Here is a 20214-nt window from a genome sequence, read left to right on the forward strand (position 1 = left end):
TCTTAAAGTGTCTTGATATGTTTTTTCCATTTGTTTAATATACGGTGCAGTATATGAAAATTGTATACTGAGTGTTAACGTGTTGTAAAGTGAGGGAAAGATATTTTTTGGAACCATTGTCGCTTATCCCTCTTCCTGTATTTACTCAAGTGTTTGGAGAAAGGCAGAGGCCCTCTTGTCTTATCTGATGAGTTGACAGCTATCGGCAAATTGCCTGTTACATATTTGTTCTGTGTGCCTATCCCATGGTTATTAGCTGTGTCTATGCTTATTATGTTTCCATAATCTTGAGTAATGGAATGAGGAATAGAGAAAGAGTGAAGTTGACATGCTGACAGCCGAGCCAGTTTTGGTCCAAACGCACTTCCTTCTGTTTGTTCAGGTGTTTGAGTGAACAGCGGATGATGTCAATCATTGATAAGACCTCTGGCATATTTCCTTCTGAGCCTTAGAGTTCCCTGTATGTATACCATACATGTATACCTGTATGTATAATGTAAGTACACTTTATGTATCATGTATTCTGGGAGGGCTTGAAGATAAAAGAGCAGTATTGAACCAGAAACACTCAGTCAGGAAAAGGGGTTCCTGAGATAAGCTTCACTCTCTCTCTCTCCCAAATACTGTTTACTGGTTGCTCTCATGTTTGTAAAAGTTTTGTTAAACTCACCCAAGAAGTGTATTAATTTTGTAAAAGTGATCTAAGGCATTGATATTGTGCAAGCATTGTGAAAATGTATTTTACTATTTTCTGTTGAAGAAGGTAAGGTTCTTACTTGATATGTTTTGTGCTGTTATTGTGATAGAGAATTATTATTTTGATAAGAGGTGGATAATATCTCTTATAGTGAGTTCTAATGTGTCTTGCTGCTAATTATATATCACTGTGTATGTCATTATGACTTGGCAGTGTTGTCTTTGAGAAAGTCTTAGAAAGACGTGTTTACCCTTTTTTAAAAGTGAAGGTAATCTTTTGAAAGATTGGTGTAATCTTTAAACATGTTACTCTAATTTTATAATTAGTTTTATAAAGTTTTGTGCTGGTGATTGCTTAACATTTTGTCAGTGCATACGTATTATTGAGATTTCAGAGAATACTTATATGGATTCCAGTCAGTAATATTTTGTTGAACACGTGTGTTGAGTTTAGTTAATCAGGTATATGTTTAAAACTTGAGAGATAGTTGATGGTTTGAATCTTACATAACCAAATTGCTTTCTTAATAAATTAAAGTTTTGTGAATTAAACTTGATTAAGAAATACTTAAATCTTACACTGTTGTCGGATAACAGTAAATCTTTTTGAGATTGTGAACTCTGCATATAAGTTTTGAACTTAGAAATAAATTTGTCTGTTTAAAGTTTTAAAAGCATAGTGTTTCATTTTGACCACCAGTAATTAGAGAAATTAATGAATGTGTACAAGGTAAGTGATATATCTGTTTGTTCACCTGAGACATATCTAGGTGAAATAGAACCAGGGAAACAGTTATAGTGTTTGTTGAAGTGATGCCCATTTTCCACTAGACTGTTTATAGCTTGTTAGCTGTTACCTCACCCATAACTTGATAAAGATACATTGATTTTCTCAAGTTATAAGTAAGTTTTATGGGATCACTGTACCTTTAGAGTATTCAGTCTTAATATATTTGTTATGAGGTTTCAAGTATCTGGTCCCAGTGAAGTATCTTTTTGGTAGTATTATTTGTGTAATAACCAGGGGCTTGATCACTTTGTGATAAAAAATATATATATATATATATATATATATATATATATATATATATATATATATATATATATATATACATACATATATATATATATATATATATATATATATATATATATATATATATATATATATATATATATATATATATATATATATATATATATATATATATATAATCTCAGAGAGTTACGGTAAAAACATACATGCAGATGACTGGAAAACTAACATTCACACCTAATAAATGGGAAAAGAGGAAGGAACAGTAAAGTCATTATCAACTAAGGTCAGTACTTTATTTAATAAATCTTGTTTGCTTATAGGGACAGCCTCACACCTTAGCTCTCATCCCCTGTCTACTACCTTTCTTGAAATCTATACACTTGACATTTCTTTTGAAATAAATGGATCAAGTTCCTACATTCACTGACTGATATTCATATTTATCTTATAAAACTGGACTCAAAATTGTTTCTTTCCAGTGTATTATTGGAACTATCTTTTTTTCCCCTCTAACTGACTGAATCGTTGTTTTTACTTGCATGAATGAAAATCTAACCTTTTACCTATGCATTTTTATGATCCTTTTTCTCTTTTCCAATGATTTTCATGTTTGATCAAATCCAAAGAAGGTCATGTGAAAACATTTTATGTTGGTCAGACTGGAAAATCATAGCACAGCGTATAAGAAAGGATAAAAAATGTATAAAATATGCACATGAGAATAGTGCAATTTTCATTCATGTTAGTGAAATCAACCATTCAATCAACTGACGAGGGGCGAAAAATGAGTTTATTCCAATAATATACTGGAAAGAAACATTACTAAGTTCAGTTTCAAGACAAAAAACTTTCGTAAGAATATGAATATCAGATGAGGAGTGTATAAACTTGATACAGTAAATTCAAAAGAAATATCTAAAATATATACATTTCAAGGAAAGTAGTTGACATGAGATAAAAGTGTAAGCCCACCCACACAGATTAACAAGATTTGTTAACAGGGTACTGACTTCATACACTAATGCTTTTACTGCTTCTCCAACTTTTTTCCAATTTATCAGGTGTGAATATTTGTTTTCCAAAAGTTAATGTTCATTTGTACTATCATTCTACCATATATTTTGTAAATTTCTATCACAATGTATCAGTGGAATATAAGTGGACAGAAGATGGAAAGGCTTTTGAACCTGCCTTACAGCAAATACCTAGAAGATTATGATTCATCCTTCTTCCACAAATGTAGCACCAGTGGTAGAAGTGAGAGAACAGATCCACCAAAGATTCCCATCCTTTTTCTCAGAGAAAATGCAAAGTTTTAAGGAATTATAAGTTACTAAAAAATTGGGTTTTTCAATGTTAAAACCTGTTGTTTTATATAATTGCCATAAATCATCTCCAAAGAAACATGTAACAAAAACTGACAGGTAGCAATATGGCCTAACTCCTGAGAAACAAATTCCAATTACCCAGATGAAAAATGGTAAAGTTACCTAAGGGATCACTTCTTTTCCATTCAGGTTTCCCATGAGGGCTCAACAATCAATAGCAAGAGGTACAGAGCCTCTGTTAACTATATGACAATGATTCTTGGGGATCTGAACTCTTGATCAGCTAATCTTCCTTGAAAAATCCAAGGGGACTTCCTGTCTTGACCAGCTAATCTTCCATGAAAAATCCAAGGGGACTTCCTGCAGTGGGAGAATAACGAGATGTTAAAAGGCATTCCTAAGACCTTATCCCTGGTAGAAGTGGTATTCAGAGATAGAAGCTGATTGAGACTGAGTCCTGATCATTTGGCTTTCCATTTGAGGTTGAGGAGAAACTTTAGTACAAGTAGTAGAAGGAAACAGCTCTTCTGTAGTCAGCATGTTCTCCTCACTGGAACTTGTTATACGCTGGATTACTGAAGTACTCACCCTCATTCCCACACAACTCCATCGAGGAGTGAAGTGGGAAGGGGTGATGATATTCCCCCCCTAACCTACCATAAGACCGAGCATGAGGAGAGAGCGTAATCACAAGACAAGGAATGATTCCTTCTCCTTTGTCCACTAGAGCAAGTGTGAGTGTAATGCCTATGCAATGATCAATGTCTCAAAATCTTCTGTCATGGCTAAGCTCCCTGGATTTAAGAGACCACCTAGACTTCCTATTCATCCTCTTGCATCTGCTAGGCCACTGTTAACAGCAAGAGGATGACAAAGAACACAACAGTGACAAAGAAAAAGAATACAAGGAGGAGCAATACCATTTCCTTTTATCACCAAGCACACTTGCACTCTAATGTTCAGAAATTGTGAAGAAAACTTCTATAAAGGTAAGCTTGTTTGGAGGAAGATTTGCACAAAGAACAACGTTAAGAGAATGGTCACACTGTCTTGTAACTGTAGACTTTGGGTGAGCCAAGGACTTGGAGTTGTTCTTCCTCCAAATGAGTTTACCTCTATATTACTTTCCTTAACAAGTTCTGATCATTTGATAGCAATGTGTGTTTTGTGATGAAAAGAAATGGTAATGTTCCTCCTTGTCATATATTAATAAGAACTACCAAGAGAAACAGGGAAGGGTGGGCTTTTTGGAACATTCAATTTAAGCCAAATTTTCTTATTATAATAAAAAGATGCTAAATCATCGCCATTATCAGAGGAAGAAAGAGTCATACAAGAAACATCCATCCGAGAGACAACATTATCAGACAAAGAATGGTAAACTTTCTTTGGTGGGAGAGAGTTAATTCTTGACTTGCAAAATGCACTCTTGGAAGATTGTAGTGGGATTGAAGATGGCAGAGAAAAGGACCCTACAGAATCCGCCAATTTCACCATAGGGGTAAAACTCCCCAACAAAGATGGTGAACATGTTTGTCCTTCCTTTTCCTCCTACTAAACCTTTCCCACTGAGAAGAATCCCAATTTACACATTCTTCTTATGGGGAAAAAAGGGCACAGACTTTATTTCAACAACAAAAACAATACTTATGTGGATCTACAGAAGTAAGAGACATGAAACAGCCACAAGGACATCCCAGACTCTCACATCTATGCTGCACTTGTTTATTCTCCATGAGATGAAAACCAGCAACACAGACAACAAAATAAGTACAAAAAATACATCATAGACAACAGAGGAACAAAAAATACAAACTAAATCAAGCAGAAAAGAAAAAGAAACAAAAGAATGTAAACTCAGCTACCCTTATTCAGCAGAGTTACAGCAGAAGTGGCTAATGCAATGCAGTCAAAAGATCAAATGGTGGTTTACATGCTGGGTACCTTCCTTGGACCCATTCCATCTCACTAGTACCACCATATGGCTAACCTTCCAACTACATTCATTCACCCATTCTGTTATGTATGAAAGATAATTCTCCACTTGAAAAAAGTGGTTTGAATCCCCGTTACAACTTACTTCTAGGTCTCCTATAGTTTTCTTCATCAGAAAAATTCAAGCATTGTATTCTTGTGGTTTACATGTTCCATCTAAGCATCTCCATTCATTAGGTCTACAACCTTCTGCATCGAAAGAGTTATTCATCCAAGTTATTTTGCAAAGTTTCTTTTATATAATAATTCAATTTTGTCATAATGCTGAATTAAAAAAAAATCAAAACTTATTAATGACTGTTCAAGCCCCTCCACATAAAGATTTAAGTATAAATTTCTCCTATACTTTTTGTGCAGAAAAACTAGTCTTTAAGCACATTAAAGTACTGAACAGTACCTTACCCAATTTTTTTTTGTGTGCATGTGAGGTTCTTCAGCCATGTGAAATATAAAACATAAAACCATAAAAATGTCAAAACTATTTTCTACTTATTTATTGTTATGTAAAATAATAATTTTAAATGAAAAATACAAATGTCAACAATTTTAGAGAATACATAGCTTCTCGGGAATTCTTGAATATTCTAATACTGTAATGCTAAAGTATTATCATCTTAAGGTCTGCAAATTCACATACTTAAGAAATCCTTCAGTCTGTATCTCATAAGTATAGGGCGACTATTATATGTACAGTATACATATTTTACACACTCATGCTTATGTAGATATCTTTATATTATGTATATTAAATATGTGTAAGCATGAACTAGGAACCTGAGAGTTTAAAAAGAAGTGACAATGTGTGAATATAATTAAAAAGGCATGCGAGACATTATGAGTCATAGCTGTTAAGGAAATGTTAAGTTTAGGGTATTAAGACAAATGAAATACTGAACCTTACCTGGGCAGTTATCCTCATCTGAATAGTCTCTACAGTCAAACTGTCTATCACACCTTTCTTGTGCAGGTATACAAGACCCATCACTACACCTCCATTCACCAGGTCCACAAGCTATGACAGAGGGTTATTGCATGCAATGAGTCCACTTTAATCTTGGTACTCTCCTGCTGAGCCAATCCACTGATTTTAACCACTTTCCTACTGAGCCAATCCACTGATTTTAACCAATCAAAATTCCTATCTGATGACTTAATAAAGTGAATGAATTAGAAGTGTACAACTAAATATAACTCACATTCTAAAAATTTGAATTAATAAAATCAACACCTGTTCATTCTCAATGGTATTTTAACAGTTTATTCAGAAATACTGACAGAGTGCTGTAACTACTAAATCAGTATGTCCTTTGTTCTAGATACTTGAAGCAAAAAATTTTTCCCTACTTTAATGTTACAAGACTACAATATTGATACAGTTCCAATTTTATGGCAAAAAGAATACAACCTGGAATTTTAATTTATTAGTAATGAATAACTTCCCCAAGTTCCAGTGATAACCTCCCTGGCACCCTTCACCTAGTGTGATGTACATGAAAATCAGAAACTGATATGCTATCCTGGACAAAATTAAAATACCAGTGCAGAATTATGTTTTACATTAATTCTATATATAAATCATCAAATAAGAAATGGGATCAATTGTCATGCAGAGGAAGTTTTGGACTGTTTGAACACCAAATACTGTGAAGTAAATATGGATTGTTGGCTACAATGCAATGTGACAAAAAAATAATTTGACCTTGCTCTGCAGTGTCAGACATGTATGTTAAAGTGAATTAAATATAATATTTAACAGGAACAAGTGAATAAAATGCAAATCACATATTCCAAAGTTTGAGCCATGCCTGACAACAAGACCTTGTCATAAACTGCAAGTTGCTCTCACCAAGTCCACCGCTGTTGATCTCACCAAACCTTAACAGTGCTAACTTTGGCATATTGAGAAAATTTCCAGCCTTACCTGGGCAGTTTTCTTCATCTGAATAATCTCTGCAGTCATACTGACTATCACACCTTGCTTGTAATGGTATACAAGACTTATCTCTACATGTCCATTCACTAGGTCCACATGCTAAAATAGAAAATTAATATATGGCTCAACTTACAGGTCAATTCAGAGGGTCTTATCATAGTACAGTGAACCCCCTGTATTCGAGGGGATGCGTACCGCACCCCGCCACGAATAGCTAAAATCTGCGAATACTTAAAATCCCTCTAAAAACACAAAGAACTGCCTATTTTGATAGTTTAAACACAAACAAAACCCTCTAAAAATGCTTATACCCGAGTATTTTAATAGTTTTATCACAAAAAGTGCATTTAATCATGAAAATATGGAAATACAATAATTAATGAATATTTCTCAGTGAAAAATACCGCAAATGAGTGAATTTTCTGCGAATAATGGGTAGATACGTTCCACAGAGAAATCCTAAATACCTGAGTTCATGAATCTTGAGAACGCGAATATGGGGGGTTTACTGTATCACACTTTATGTGTACGTAAGTAAGATTAGTTTTCTGTATGTATCTATCTATAACATACTGTGCATAGTTGCTTGCAAGATCTATAAGTTTCTCTTGTAATTTGATTCTTCAATGCTACATGCTTTTATCTTATTCAAGACATTCCTCTGGCAATACAGGCTAGCCCTATGAAAGCTACAAATTTTAACTTACTAAACTGGTTAATATAACTTAAATATTAATCAGTGATAATACTATTGATATTCATGATACCTAAGATAACATTAAACAAATACAGTTTAAATTTATTTTGATGTTTTGTCACTAGTCTGGCTCCATTTTGAAAAACAGCTGAAATGAGCAGAAAGACATAAAACACAAAAAAATACAGTAAAATTTTAAAATCTACAAAAGAAAAAACATTCAGGTATGATAAATGAAATATATTTACAGTTTGCACAATGGAAATAAGTTGCCACCAAGGTTTAAGGATGACCTATTTAATCTTACCAAATAGATACCTAAATTATAAGTTCTTGCGCATTTCTAGATGCTATCAGCACTTCAAGATCATCTCTATTTATGGTCACATGTACACAAATTCTCAAAGCAACCTTTTATTGTTGGCTGGAGAGGTCTTCTTGCGCATTTCTTGATGCTATCAGTACTTCAAGATCATCTCTATTTATGGTCACATGTACACAAATTCTCAAAGCAACCCTTTATTGTTGGCTGGAGAGGTATCCAGTGGTGTGGCTGTCCTTGAACAGATAGCTTTAATTTGATCAATTTGAAAGGAAAGATTCTCAACCCTAAAAGCTATATATATTACAAACTACATTTGGAACATGTAATTTTGTAAACAATCGACGAATAATGAGCACCCAGAAACTTTTCCTAACAACTGAAGTAATTTTTATTTTTCCTTGGTATGCAAACCATAGCCTTTCACATATGGAGTGTCCTTCTGACCATGTGCTGGACTGGCCATGTACTGATCATTAGGGTTTATGAAAAGTTGAGATATCTGGTAAGCAAACATACACCCAGATGCCATAGATTATCAGTACTTGTACCTTGCCAAACCCTACAATACTTTAATATCACCAATATTTACTAAACTATTGTTGTTATTATTATTATTATTATTATTATTATAAAATCACTCATAACCAGCACCCTTAGGATCAACAGTTGCTGATTACTTGAATTTGTACGTTGCATGATCAATATTCCTCTAGAATGCCATATGTGCATCCTGAACTGTCAATTGCCCTTCATTATCACTAAATATATATTAATCAGTTTTATCATCAAACGATTTCTATTAACTTAAAATGAGCATTATCCCAAATTTACCTAACTACAATGGCAGTGTGAAGACTGTTTAGATCAATACACACATTATTAAGTACATTACTGTACTGCATTGAATAAATGCCAATAAAAACACTGAAAGAGAGAGACAGAGAGTGAGGAAAGGAGTACAATAGATATGTAGCGTACAATAACACAATTCATGTTAGCATGTATACATATGCAGGCTAGCCTATAGGTTAGGCTAGCAAAATGACTTTACGTTACAGGCTGCCAAGGAGCAAGACCCTATGCTAGCACAAGGTTAACTTATTCTAAAACAAATTACTTTACATAAAAGAACAATCATGAACATAACTATTTACTAGGTTTAAACATGGTGAAAACCTTATCCTAACGCACCTTTTAAATTTCTTACACAGTATTTAACATAAAATTTTGTTGTTTCTTTTCATTTGCAAATTTAAGCACTCATACATTCATTGTCACTATTGGAGTCATCCACTGGGATGCAGGGGAAAAAGGAGGGATCTTATAAAACCTATTCTGCTAGTTTTCTCCTGCAAATTACAGTAGTTACTAAAAAATTTTTCCTTCTGTCCTATTTGCATGTTTTGTCCAAGTTTTACTGTTGCTATATATTTCAAAAACATTAAACGCTTACATCTAAACATGATATTTTTATGATAAAATAAAGTTTTATATATACTTACCAAGTAATTACAAAGCTATTGGTTCTTAACCTACGGCAGCTTAAAAATTCAAAATTCAAGTGGCGGCGCTTCTGTCATTTGTATTGTGGTGACAAGGTCCTGCCCACTATCTGGGACTTAAAGGAACAACTTAGTAGACAGCTCAGTTCGTTTCATGCTCTAATGTCCATGCGAGGGGAGGAGGACGGGCTCTGGTTTATTTTATCATAAAAATGTCATTTTTATATAAGTAACTTACCAAGTACATAGCTGATTCCACATTGTTAGGTGGTGGGAAAGAGCATGGAAATATTATACTCCAAAACATTAAGTAATGAATTTGAAATAGAAAAGATGCTAATATTAAATAAATGACTGTTGTTTCCTTACCTATTGAGAGAGCTGCTGCAGGTAGGTACTGCCTCTGGTCGGCACTTCTCTCAACCTGTAGTGGGCATGGCAGTGCAGCCAAGGGTTGCCCCTACATTAGTGAGAACTTTGCAGCAGAGAAAGTACACTGTATGCTGAAAAAGTTCAAAAGATGCCCTTGTCCTGGGCACAGACCAGAATACAAAGGAACAACACTATCACCTACACCACAGAATTAAAACCACAACCCAAACCATTAAAACGAAACTGGTGGGTACTCTAGTTACAAAGTACTCCCAGGCTTCCCATAGACTCAAAGCCTTAAGTCAAGGCGAGTGGATAGCAAAGGAACAACAGAGAGTTCCCTACGCTTCCTCTCCTAACACCATACCAGCCACGGATAAAGGTCCTAAAGTGTTACAATTGTCAAACAGTCTCTATGAAAAAAAAGGAAATGGTATTTTTTGAGAGAGGACGAACTGAGGTTCTTACAGAGCACCAGAGGTTGCTCGACAGTCCTCTAACCTTTTCCGTCCTGTGAAGGTAGTACCTGAGACACCTCACTGGACAAAGAAGTCTCTCTTCTTCTTCTGGTTCCAAGAAATCCACAAGATTCTAAATGACGAAGGATCGAGGCCAGGGCTTTTGGACAGGTCCTACTTTTTAGCAAGGAATCCAAGAGAAAGTGAGCAGACTGCATACCCTTGTGCAAAACCTACTCTCTTGTCTATTGCCTGTAATTCACTGATGTGTTTGGCACTAGCAAGAGCCGCTAAAAGGAGTGTCTTCTTGGTGTGATTCCTGAGTGAGACAGAATGGACCAGTTTAAATTGAGGACCTACAAGCCATTTCAGTACAACAACTAAGTTCCAAGAGATGCTGAAAGAACTTTCTTGCTTTGTCGCCTCAAAGGATTTGATTATGTCACTGATGTCTTGATTAGAAGACAGGTCCATCCCCCTCTGTTGAAAAACTGAGCTGAGCAATGACCTATACCCTTTGATGGTGGAGGTCGATAATTTCCTGACAGACTTCAGGAATAGTAAAAAATATTCTACAGTACTTGATTTATATATGTCTCAGAAGAGACATTATTGCGGCTGTACCACCTTCTGAAGAATGCCCATTTGGACTGGTAGAGATTTGTAGAAGACATTCTCCTGCACCTCGCAATCACCTCTGCAGCCTGTATTGAAAAGCTTTCTGCTCTGACCAGGTGCCTGACAGTCTGAAGCCTGTCTGGGCCAGGAGCAGATAGCCCTTGGTGGAATCTAAGGAAGTGGGGGTGTCTGAGCAGCGACTGTTTTTGTGGAAGGAGTCTTGGATAATCCACCAAGAGCTGAATCAGAGCTGGAAACCATTCCTTGTTCAGCCAAAAGTGGGCGACTGGGGTCATGGAGGTGCTCTGATGCATTGACAACTTGCTTATTAGCTCCCTAATCATCCCAAAGGGAGGGAAGGCATACACATCTAGGCCTGTCTATTCCAGGGAGATGGCATCCGTCACCCATGCTCGAGGATCCAGCACCGGAGAGCAAAAGTGTGGAAGTCAGTGATTTCTTGACGTTGCGATGAGATCTACAGTGGGTCTACCCCATAGTCTCCACAGATCATTGCAAACTAACGGGTCTAGGGTCCATTTGGTCGGAAGAACCTGTTTGAGGCGGCTTAGCTCGTTTGCAATAACGTTCATTCTCCCCTGAATTAACCTGGTAGTAAGAGTGACTTGATTCTTCTCCGCCCACAGAAGGAGATCCCTCACTGTCTTGTACAGAGAGGAGGAGTGAGTGGCCCCGTTTGTGAATATAAGAAAGTGTAGTGGTGTTGTCTGCATGCACTACAATCTTCTTGCTGCAGACTAGATCCAAGAAGGCCTGAAGGCCCAGGTGAACATCTCTCGGTTCCTTTACAGTGATGTGATACTTCGGCTACAACACTGTCCATGTTCCGGAGACTTCCCGGCCATCCAGGAGAGCATCCCAGCCTAGGTCAGAGGCGTCTAAATAAAACTGAAGGTCGGGGCTCACTGGAGGAAGAAACTTCCCTTCCTGAAGTCTTTCTTTGCAAGACCACCACTGGAGAGCCACTTTGATTTTTGATGTTATCAGGAAGATGAAATAGTCTGGTTGTCTTTTTTGCACCAGTTCACTTTCAGGAAAAACTGCAGGAGTCTCATGTGCAGTCTGCCTAGTCTCACAAACTGCTCTACTGAAGCACGGGTCCCTAGGATCCACAGTACTGCTGAGCAGGAAGGAAGGGCAAGGAACTGACTGACCGTCTGAGACAAATGTCGACTCTTTTGGGTGACCGAGAAGCCTGAAAAGTCTGAGAATTCAGGATCATTCCTAAATAGGGAATCTCCTGAGTTGGTGTCATAAGGGATTTCTTGTGTCTGGTGAAGAGTTCTTCTCAAGTCCTCCGCACTTCTCCTCCGATGGGGAGCGGAGAAGCCAGTCGTCTGGGTACAAGTTGATGTTCATTCCCAGAAGGTGAAGGCAATTCCCTAGAGGAGTGAGGATTCGTGTGAATACTTGCGGTGCCGTCAACAAGCTGAAGCACAGGGCTCAAATAGGGATGTGGAAATACACATCTTGCATATCCAGGGTGACCATCCAATCCCCCTGCTGCACTGAAGGCATGACTGAGCAAACTGTCTCCATGTGGGACTTTCCTTTCAGAACGAATGTATTCAGGGCGCTGGCGTCCAAAATGGGCCTCCAGCCCCCCAAAGCCTTCAGAACCATGAAAAGGCGGTTGTAAAAGCCTTCTGAGTGGCAATCTAGTACCTCTTCCACCGCTCCCTTGATGGTCATTGATTTGACTTCCTGAGAGAGGGCCAAAAACTTTGTGGAACCTTCTGAATATGCTGTCAAGGCAATCGGTGATGTTACTAAGGGAGGAGCTTTCATGAAAGGAATGGCATAGCCCTTGAGTACCTTGACTACCCAAGACTCTGCTCCTCTGTGCTCCCATTACTTCCAAAAAAGTAGAAGTCTGGCTCCTACTTGGCCGTGGAGGACTAACTTCTCAATTCTTGGGGATGGTCTTGAATGAAGACTTCTTAATGGGCTTCGAAGGAGGTTGCAAGTTTGATCTAGGTCTAGGTTGGGTTTTTGTTTTTGCCTTCCACGTCGAGGCTGTAAGGGAGAGAACGATCTTGACGTGGAAGGCGCAGGTTCCCTCAGATGTCTAGTGGATTGCGCTAACAGGTCGGTTGTAGACTACTTCTGCAAGTCTGAAAGAATCTCCTTCACTGTGACTTGCGGAAAGAGGTGAGACTTATCCAAAGGAGCGAAAAGTAGGGCTGACTTCTGTGTTGGCGAGACCCCTTTCGCGGTGAAAGAACACCAGAGCTCCGTTTTTTTAGCACACCCATTGAAAAGAGATAGGCGAGTTCTGAAGAGCTGTCTCTAACTGCCCTATCAGCGCACAAAAGTACACCCAGTCAATCAGAGGTAAAGTCTTCAGCGAGATCTGGACAGTCTTTGATCTTTCTCATTAGCACCCTGACAGTACAACTGAGAAAGCTAAAAATCTTGAGAACCTTAAAAAAGTTCTTGATGAGGTGATCAAGTTTGGGGGAGGAAAACATTACCTTGGCCGTAGAAAAGGCTGTTCTACGAGCCGATCTACCAGATCAAATTACCTTGGCCGTAGAAAAGGTTGTTCTACAAGCCGAATCTACCAGACCAGAGAAGTCCCCTGGGAGGAGGCAGAGACTCCCAAGGAAGGAGCTTCCCCGATCGTGTAGAACAAGTACCTCATCTTCATTAGCTTGCTGGGCAGAAAAGAGAACGTTGCTTTGCCTGCTCTCTCTTAGAAGCCAGCCAGTCACGTACCTCTTGGAGAGCCTTCCTCAAAGAAGAGGATAGAACTAATTTAGGCAGCTTGGTACCCTCAGAAAACTAGTTCCTCATGAGAAAGGTAGAAGCTGGAAAAGTTGGAGCAGCAGGAATGAAGAAATCTGGAAAGCTATCCAAGAGAAATCTCAAAAGAGACGAGTATGCTGACGAGGAGACCATATCCTGAACAACCTCCTCCCCTGAAGAGATTGGCAACAAAGACTTGTCCTTGGTTTTGGGAATTTTAAGAGGTTTTCTTCAAGAACCGCATAAGCTCCGTCAGCTGATGCTGGAGTGGGGCTAATGAATGATCCTCTTGAACTGATGATGATGGAGGCGGATGAGAGGAAGGCGCGAAGCGCCCGGAAGATGTGGCTGGGCACTCGGCTGTTGACGCCGGAAGCTCGGGAGCTGGCACTGGACGCTCAAAAGTGTAAGTCTGGTGCGAGCCGGCAGGCGCCAGCACTCAGAAGTAGTTGGGCACCTTGGGCATTTATAGCGCTCAGGACTGTCTCCCAACGAATGATGAGGGCGAGCTGGAGAAGCGAACTGGTCCTGAAAGCTGCAGGAAGGTTGTGGGCTAATCTGCCTGTACCTCTTGACTGCCAGAGGAGAGGTATCGCCAAGCTCCACATGTCTCTTGAATGGGCACGACGAGGCAGGGTAGTGGTGCAGGCGCTTCTTGTCCGGGCTGGAAGCTTCCGAATCTGAGGAAAGCTGATGCACTGGAATGCGTTAGGTTTCACTCAAAGCCTGGGAACAAACGACAAGCTCGACTGCCCATGGGCAAACCCCCACCAGCCTCCCTTGGATCTTCAGTATGTCTTCTCCCCGGTGTGGGGGAGTGGGACAGGGACCTTCGTCTAGGAGCACTGGTGGGTCAGACAGCCACCTCCTCAACATTCACATCATTCACTTATCACTGCATTGTTGCTATGCACATTTTTCTCCATTAGAGATCTAATATTGGACCCCATTTCCATAATGGTATTGGATAATAATCCAAACTTCTGATCAAACTTTGATTTGAGGCTGGCAATGGCGTGGAGAGCGGAATCAAGGGAACCTGGATCAGGAGTAAGTGGTAAAGTAGAAGGACTTAGGATGGGAGAAACGAGGAATTCGAAGAGTAACAGCTCTTATCATCCACTATGCTAGCAAAAGGAGTAGATTCTGTATTAGCCCTATTGGCTGCCTTCCTCTTTCTATCTCTTTCAAGTTTCTCTAAATGAGATTTTAAAGTCTTCCATTTTTTATCCTCCCAATCCTGACACTATGCAAGTATTATCCTTACTATATTCTTGCCCCCTACACTTAGTGCATTTAGTATGATAATTGTAAGAAAACTTGGTTAACCTAGTTTTACAACCCTCAGAACAGAAGCGAATACTAGACGAGCTAGAATCCGACATGTTAACAAAAGAAATTCCTAAAGTTAACCACAAAAATCAAACCACTAATGATTGGAAGCCACAACAACTACAAATTCTGAATACTTCACCAAGATCGAGCAAATAAATATCCAAAAAAGCGATGAAGAAGCTGCAATCAAACTCCCGATGTTGATCGAAAGCTGGCAGGAAACGAATTGAGCTCTCTGCTAAAAAGTGCTAAGTTGTTCCTCTAAGTCCCAGATAGTGGGCAGGACCTACACAAAAACGATAGAGTGCAGCATTGTGAATTTTGAATTTTTAAGCTGCAGTAGCCTAGGAACCAATAGCTATGTAATTACTTGGTAAGTTACTTATATAAAAACACTTTCTTTTGATATTTCCTTCTGACATTGAGGGGTGGTCTTATATGCCATCAAATATGTTGTGCTTTTATTCCATAGCTGTTATATATTAGTTTCAAGTTTGTTTGTGAAAAGTAAATCTGGATCAGCTCTCTCAGTTCTTTACATAATGTTTGGTTAACATTTCAGATATACATGGAGCCTAAGTATAATACATTTCTTTCAGGGCCACTCTTTTGTTTAGTGGGTTTATATTCATCATTCAGAAACTTACACATAACCACAAAAAATATTATAATTAAAGTCATTGCATTTAAAAAATTGAATGTAAAAATTCTACTTCTCATGAAAGAAAAGAATAGTTGGATGATAAGCTGTATTCTCAATGCATAAGTGTGGTATTGGTATTTGTTTTATATTTCCCATAACAACCACTTGAAAAACTAAAATTAAAACAAAAGTCCCACAAGGTAAGTTTTCTATTCAGACATGTTTATTTCAGAACTGATTTGCTGATAGAAAAAACTCTAAAATAAGCATGTCTACTGTATATACAGAAAACTTACCTTCAATTGACTTGGTTTTAATTTTTAAAGTGCTTACAGGAAATGCAAAAGAAACACTATTACCACTCTTGTACATCAAACATTTATCTTCCAACTAATCATACTTTTATTAAGAAGTAGAATTTTACAGTCATATTTAAAAAAAAAACCTAATGGTTCTAGTAACAATAGTTGGTTGCAACATGCATAAGTTTCTGATAAATTTTTATAAACCAACTAAAAAAATATTATATAGAGATCTGACAGAGTTGTTCCAATTAGACTTAACACAAACCAGTATCAAATAATAATAATAAAAAAAAAAACTCTTCAGTTGTAAAGAGAAATTGCTGAGTGGTCTGTGCTCATGGCCCGTTTACAAATGCACTTGTTCCAAATGCAGTTTCGGATATATAAGTTCAAAGATTGAAAATCTTTCTTTTCCAGTTATCAAAACAGTTAGAATTTTGGACTGTACAGTATATTATTAGATTAAATAAGCCATCCTCAAACCCCGATGGCAGTCTTTTCCACAATACACAATTTAAATTTTTTTTATCACTTAACATTTTATTTTAAGTTCTAAAGTTTTGTTAACTTTTTTGTGATCTTTCTGTAAAAACTTTTGTCATATTCATGTCTTCCTGCTCATTTCAGCTGATGGCACCATAGTAGTGCTTTGGTTCTTCCTTGCCATGAAATTTACCAGTCTACTGAGATTACCGAGATTACCAAAATCCACCACAGTTACAATTATTTATCTATATGAAACGTAAAAAATTTTATTTCTTTTTGATCTTGCTTAAATTTGCTTAAGTGAAATGGCACCTTCAGGTAACTATTTCTTAAAGGCGGCATAAATAAATCTACTATCTTTAAAACTATACAGTCAGTATCGACAATACAGTATACATTGTTGTAATATGATTTGACAGCTTAAAATAACAGCACTAACTCTCTGCCTTAGAAAGTACATGTTTTAATTTTGGATTAATATGACAAGTGTCACTTTAAATTCTATTTATTACCTATGCCTACTTACGTCTTGCACAATTCTCCTCATCAGAGCGATCTAAACAATGTGGTGTTCCATCACAATGATTTTCTTGTCGTATACAAGTTCCATCTAAGCATCTCCATTCATCAGACCTACATTCTAAAGTATGTAAATAAGATTTCTGTCAACCTTACTGTTTCAAACATTTTCACATTAAACAAAGCCAATTTCATCATAAAGAAAAACAATACTCAATGTAATGTATAAAAAAAAAAAAAAAAAAAAACCCTTGGTCACATACTGTAAAATAGTTGTTAATTTGAATCTTAGCTGGAGACATTCAGTTGCCCACAAGAGTGAATGTCATTTTTCAAAACCATGGGGCACGTAATCCTAAATAACTTATAAAATCTGATATTTCTTGAGTGTGGGCAGATCTTAAAGTGGAGTCAATCAAGATAATCCTCTTTCATACTCTGTGACCACTATAATGAAAATACTTGATGGGTAATGTGAGACACACAAATATATTGTTTTATCATAGCGTAGCTGCTGTCCGTCCTCAAAGGAGCTACTCTCTCATGGTTCCCCCTCCCCCCCACAGGGATCCATACAACAGAACAACAAACTACAAAAAATTCTCTTAGAGTTGGTCTCGGCCAGAATAGTGCTTGTTGGCACAGTGATAGAATATAATGGACTCAGGACAGGAGGGTTCTATATCCTATCCTACAATGACTACCTCGGCTCTTGGTCTCTCTTGCACAGATGTGGCAACAGCCTGTTTTGGCCATCTTAATTACACTCTGGTCTGTCTAAGAGTTCGCTAGTCCCCAGGTTGTACGCCAGAAATCATGCTCAACTAAGCATTTTTTACCCTCATAACACGAGTCAAGCTAAGTACTTAGTTTTAAGATCCAGTGAAAAGTTTTGGTTTTTAAAAATTTTAATGGGCATGCTTATATCTGCTTAAATTGAGACTTGACAGCCAGTAAGCCTCTTGCAAGGCAAGAAGTTAGGAGTAGATCGCTAGGCTGCGCTGTACTTGCCATGCTGTTTTTTCTTTTTAACAAAGTGAGAATTAACATTAAGGTAATATCTGATAATGTTGTTATTAAAGCTTATTACACAATGCCCTTTTTAACATTGATAGTCCTGGGTTAATTTGCAGTGTTTGTGGTCTATACAGTGATATAGGTAGCTAAAACTACATATTTTTTATTAAACACTTCTTTTATGACTAATGGGCTACTATTGTAGGATCTACACATTACCTGTGCCACACACTGACATGCACATTATATATATACACATATATATATATAATGTGTTTGTGTGTGTGTATACTATGTATGTATTTACTGTATATGCATATATATATTATATATATATATATATATATATATATATATATATATATATATATATATATATATATATATATATATATATATTATATATATATATTATATATATATATATATATATATATATATATTATATATATATATATATATTTATATATATTTATATATATATATATATATATATATATATATATATATATATATATATATATATATATATATATATATATATATATATATATATATATATATATAGTGTCATCGACTTTACGGTGGGGATCTGTTCCAGCACCTCACTGTAAGTTGATTTCCTCTGGAAGTTGGTTTTTCGCTGTTATCAGCACTTTAACGGCGCTTTAACTTGTTGCTGAATCAAGTTAGGCCCCTTTCACACTATGTGTTGTTCCAATGCAGTTTGCTGCGTTGCTGCAGAACGTGTGCGTCAATGGAGATGGATGCGGTGGCCAGTGGACCATCACGTTCAATACATATATATATAAATCAAGGACTACTAAAAGGGAGGACATGCAGCACTCATTTTCTGACTTCACTAGCGAAGGCCAGTCGCTGACGCCAATGACCAGTACTTTCAAATGTAGCCTCGCAGGTCAGCTGTTTGTGATACAAGAAGTGAGAAGGTTGTCGTCGTTTCGCGCTCTCTGTTCATTGTGTTATTCACTGTTGTAATAAACTTATCCTGAGTTTACCTTATGTCTTATTTTTTGCCAACTCCATAGTGGTTTTTGAATATAACGTAGTTAGTTTTTTTTTTCAAGTGCCTCATTTACGAACTATTTTGTCTCTTCCCACATTTTCAGTAGTTATAGAGATTATCAGTCATTATGCCTAATAAGTGTGGTATTGTGAATTGTAATGGCAACTACAATGAGGATAACAAGTGCCGTGTTTTCAAATTGCTTAATGATGAGTCAGATAAGCCAAAGTGGTTGAATGTGCTTCCCCCCTTGCCAGGATTTTGTGATTGATTCGGCTAAGTTTTTCATCTGTGAAAGACATTGGCCTTCAAACTCCCCACATGTCAAGCTACCTGGAGGATTTACTCGACCAGCAGTTCCGCCACACACATTCAGTGTTCCTACTTCTTTTTTACCAACACCAAAGCTAGCACCTCGCAAACCCAGGCAAGAGGATGAGCAGCTGAATTATTTTCTGAAGAAAGATATGATCCATTCTTTTTGTGATTTCTCATCAGACAAAGAGTTACAGAAAATATTTGATAACCTTATCATATCTCGATCAGAGGATAAACTTGTGTGGATTTTCATGTCAAAAGATTTCCAAGCGAGCCATTTGTCAGTGATTGTTTACAATGAATCTACTCTGTGCTCTCCACTATCTCTATCTGCTTTTAAGAATGGCATTCATGTTCCAATGGGAAAAATATTAAATCCAAACAATGGCCTGAACTGCTACTCACAATTCTTTGAAGCTGTACATGTAGCCTACAATTATAATCTTCAGGTGGATGATGTTGTTAATAAAGTGGTGTCGATTCTCTAAGCTCAAAATTCAGAATTGGATGATACTAAAAAGGCAAAAACATTGAAATTTATTATTCAACAATTACAACTCTTGACTCACAACCTTCTCTGTACCTGATTACTGCTTTGTGAGATTTCCTAGTACTTCTAAGCAAGCGAAAGTTACAGTCTGTTGTGTCTTCTGTAAACATTGATCAAGTCTTAAAGAAAACACTTCAAAAAGTTAAAAATGATCAGCAAAAAAATGCTTTTTTGATAGTTGATGAAGTGAAAATTCGTCCAACTGTTGCTTTTTCCGGTGGTGTTTTGAATGGTGTGGCAAAGAATGATCCTGATTCAAAGGCAACATCAATGTTATGTGTG

The 20214-nt window shown here is 37.1% G+C and overlaps 1 protein-coding gene across 1 annotated transcript in view; it reads right to left on the reverse strand.

The window, feature by feature from the left end:
- trol (terribly reduced optic lobes) overlaps positions 1-20214 on the reverse strand; it is a 1293721-nt gene that overhangs the window by 634113 nt on the left and 639394 nt on the right. The window contains exons 25-27 of the mRNA XM_067129897.1: positions 17028-17141; positions 6980-7090; positions 5960-6070 (exon numbers count right to left, since the gene is read on the reverse strand). Coding sequence (XP_066985998.1) covers positions 5960-6070; positions 6980-7090; positions 17028-17141 — 336 coding nt within the window. The remainder of the gene's footprint in view (positions 1-5959; positions 6071-6979; positions 7091-17027; positions 17142-20214) is intronic.

Source organism: Macrobrachium rosenbergii, chromosome 3, assembly GCF_040412425.1.
Source record: "Macrobrachium rosenbergii isolate ZJJX-2024 chromosome 3, ASM4041242v1, whole genome shotgun sequence".
Lineage (NCBI taxonomy): Eukaryota > Metazoa > Arthropoda > Malacostraca > Decapoda > Palaemonidae > Macrobrachium > Macrobrachium rosenbergii.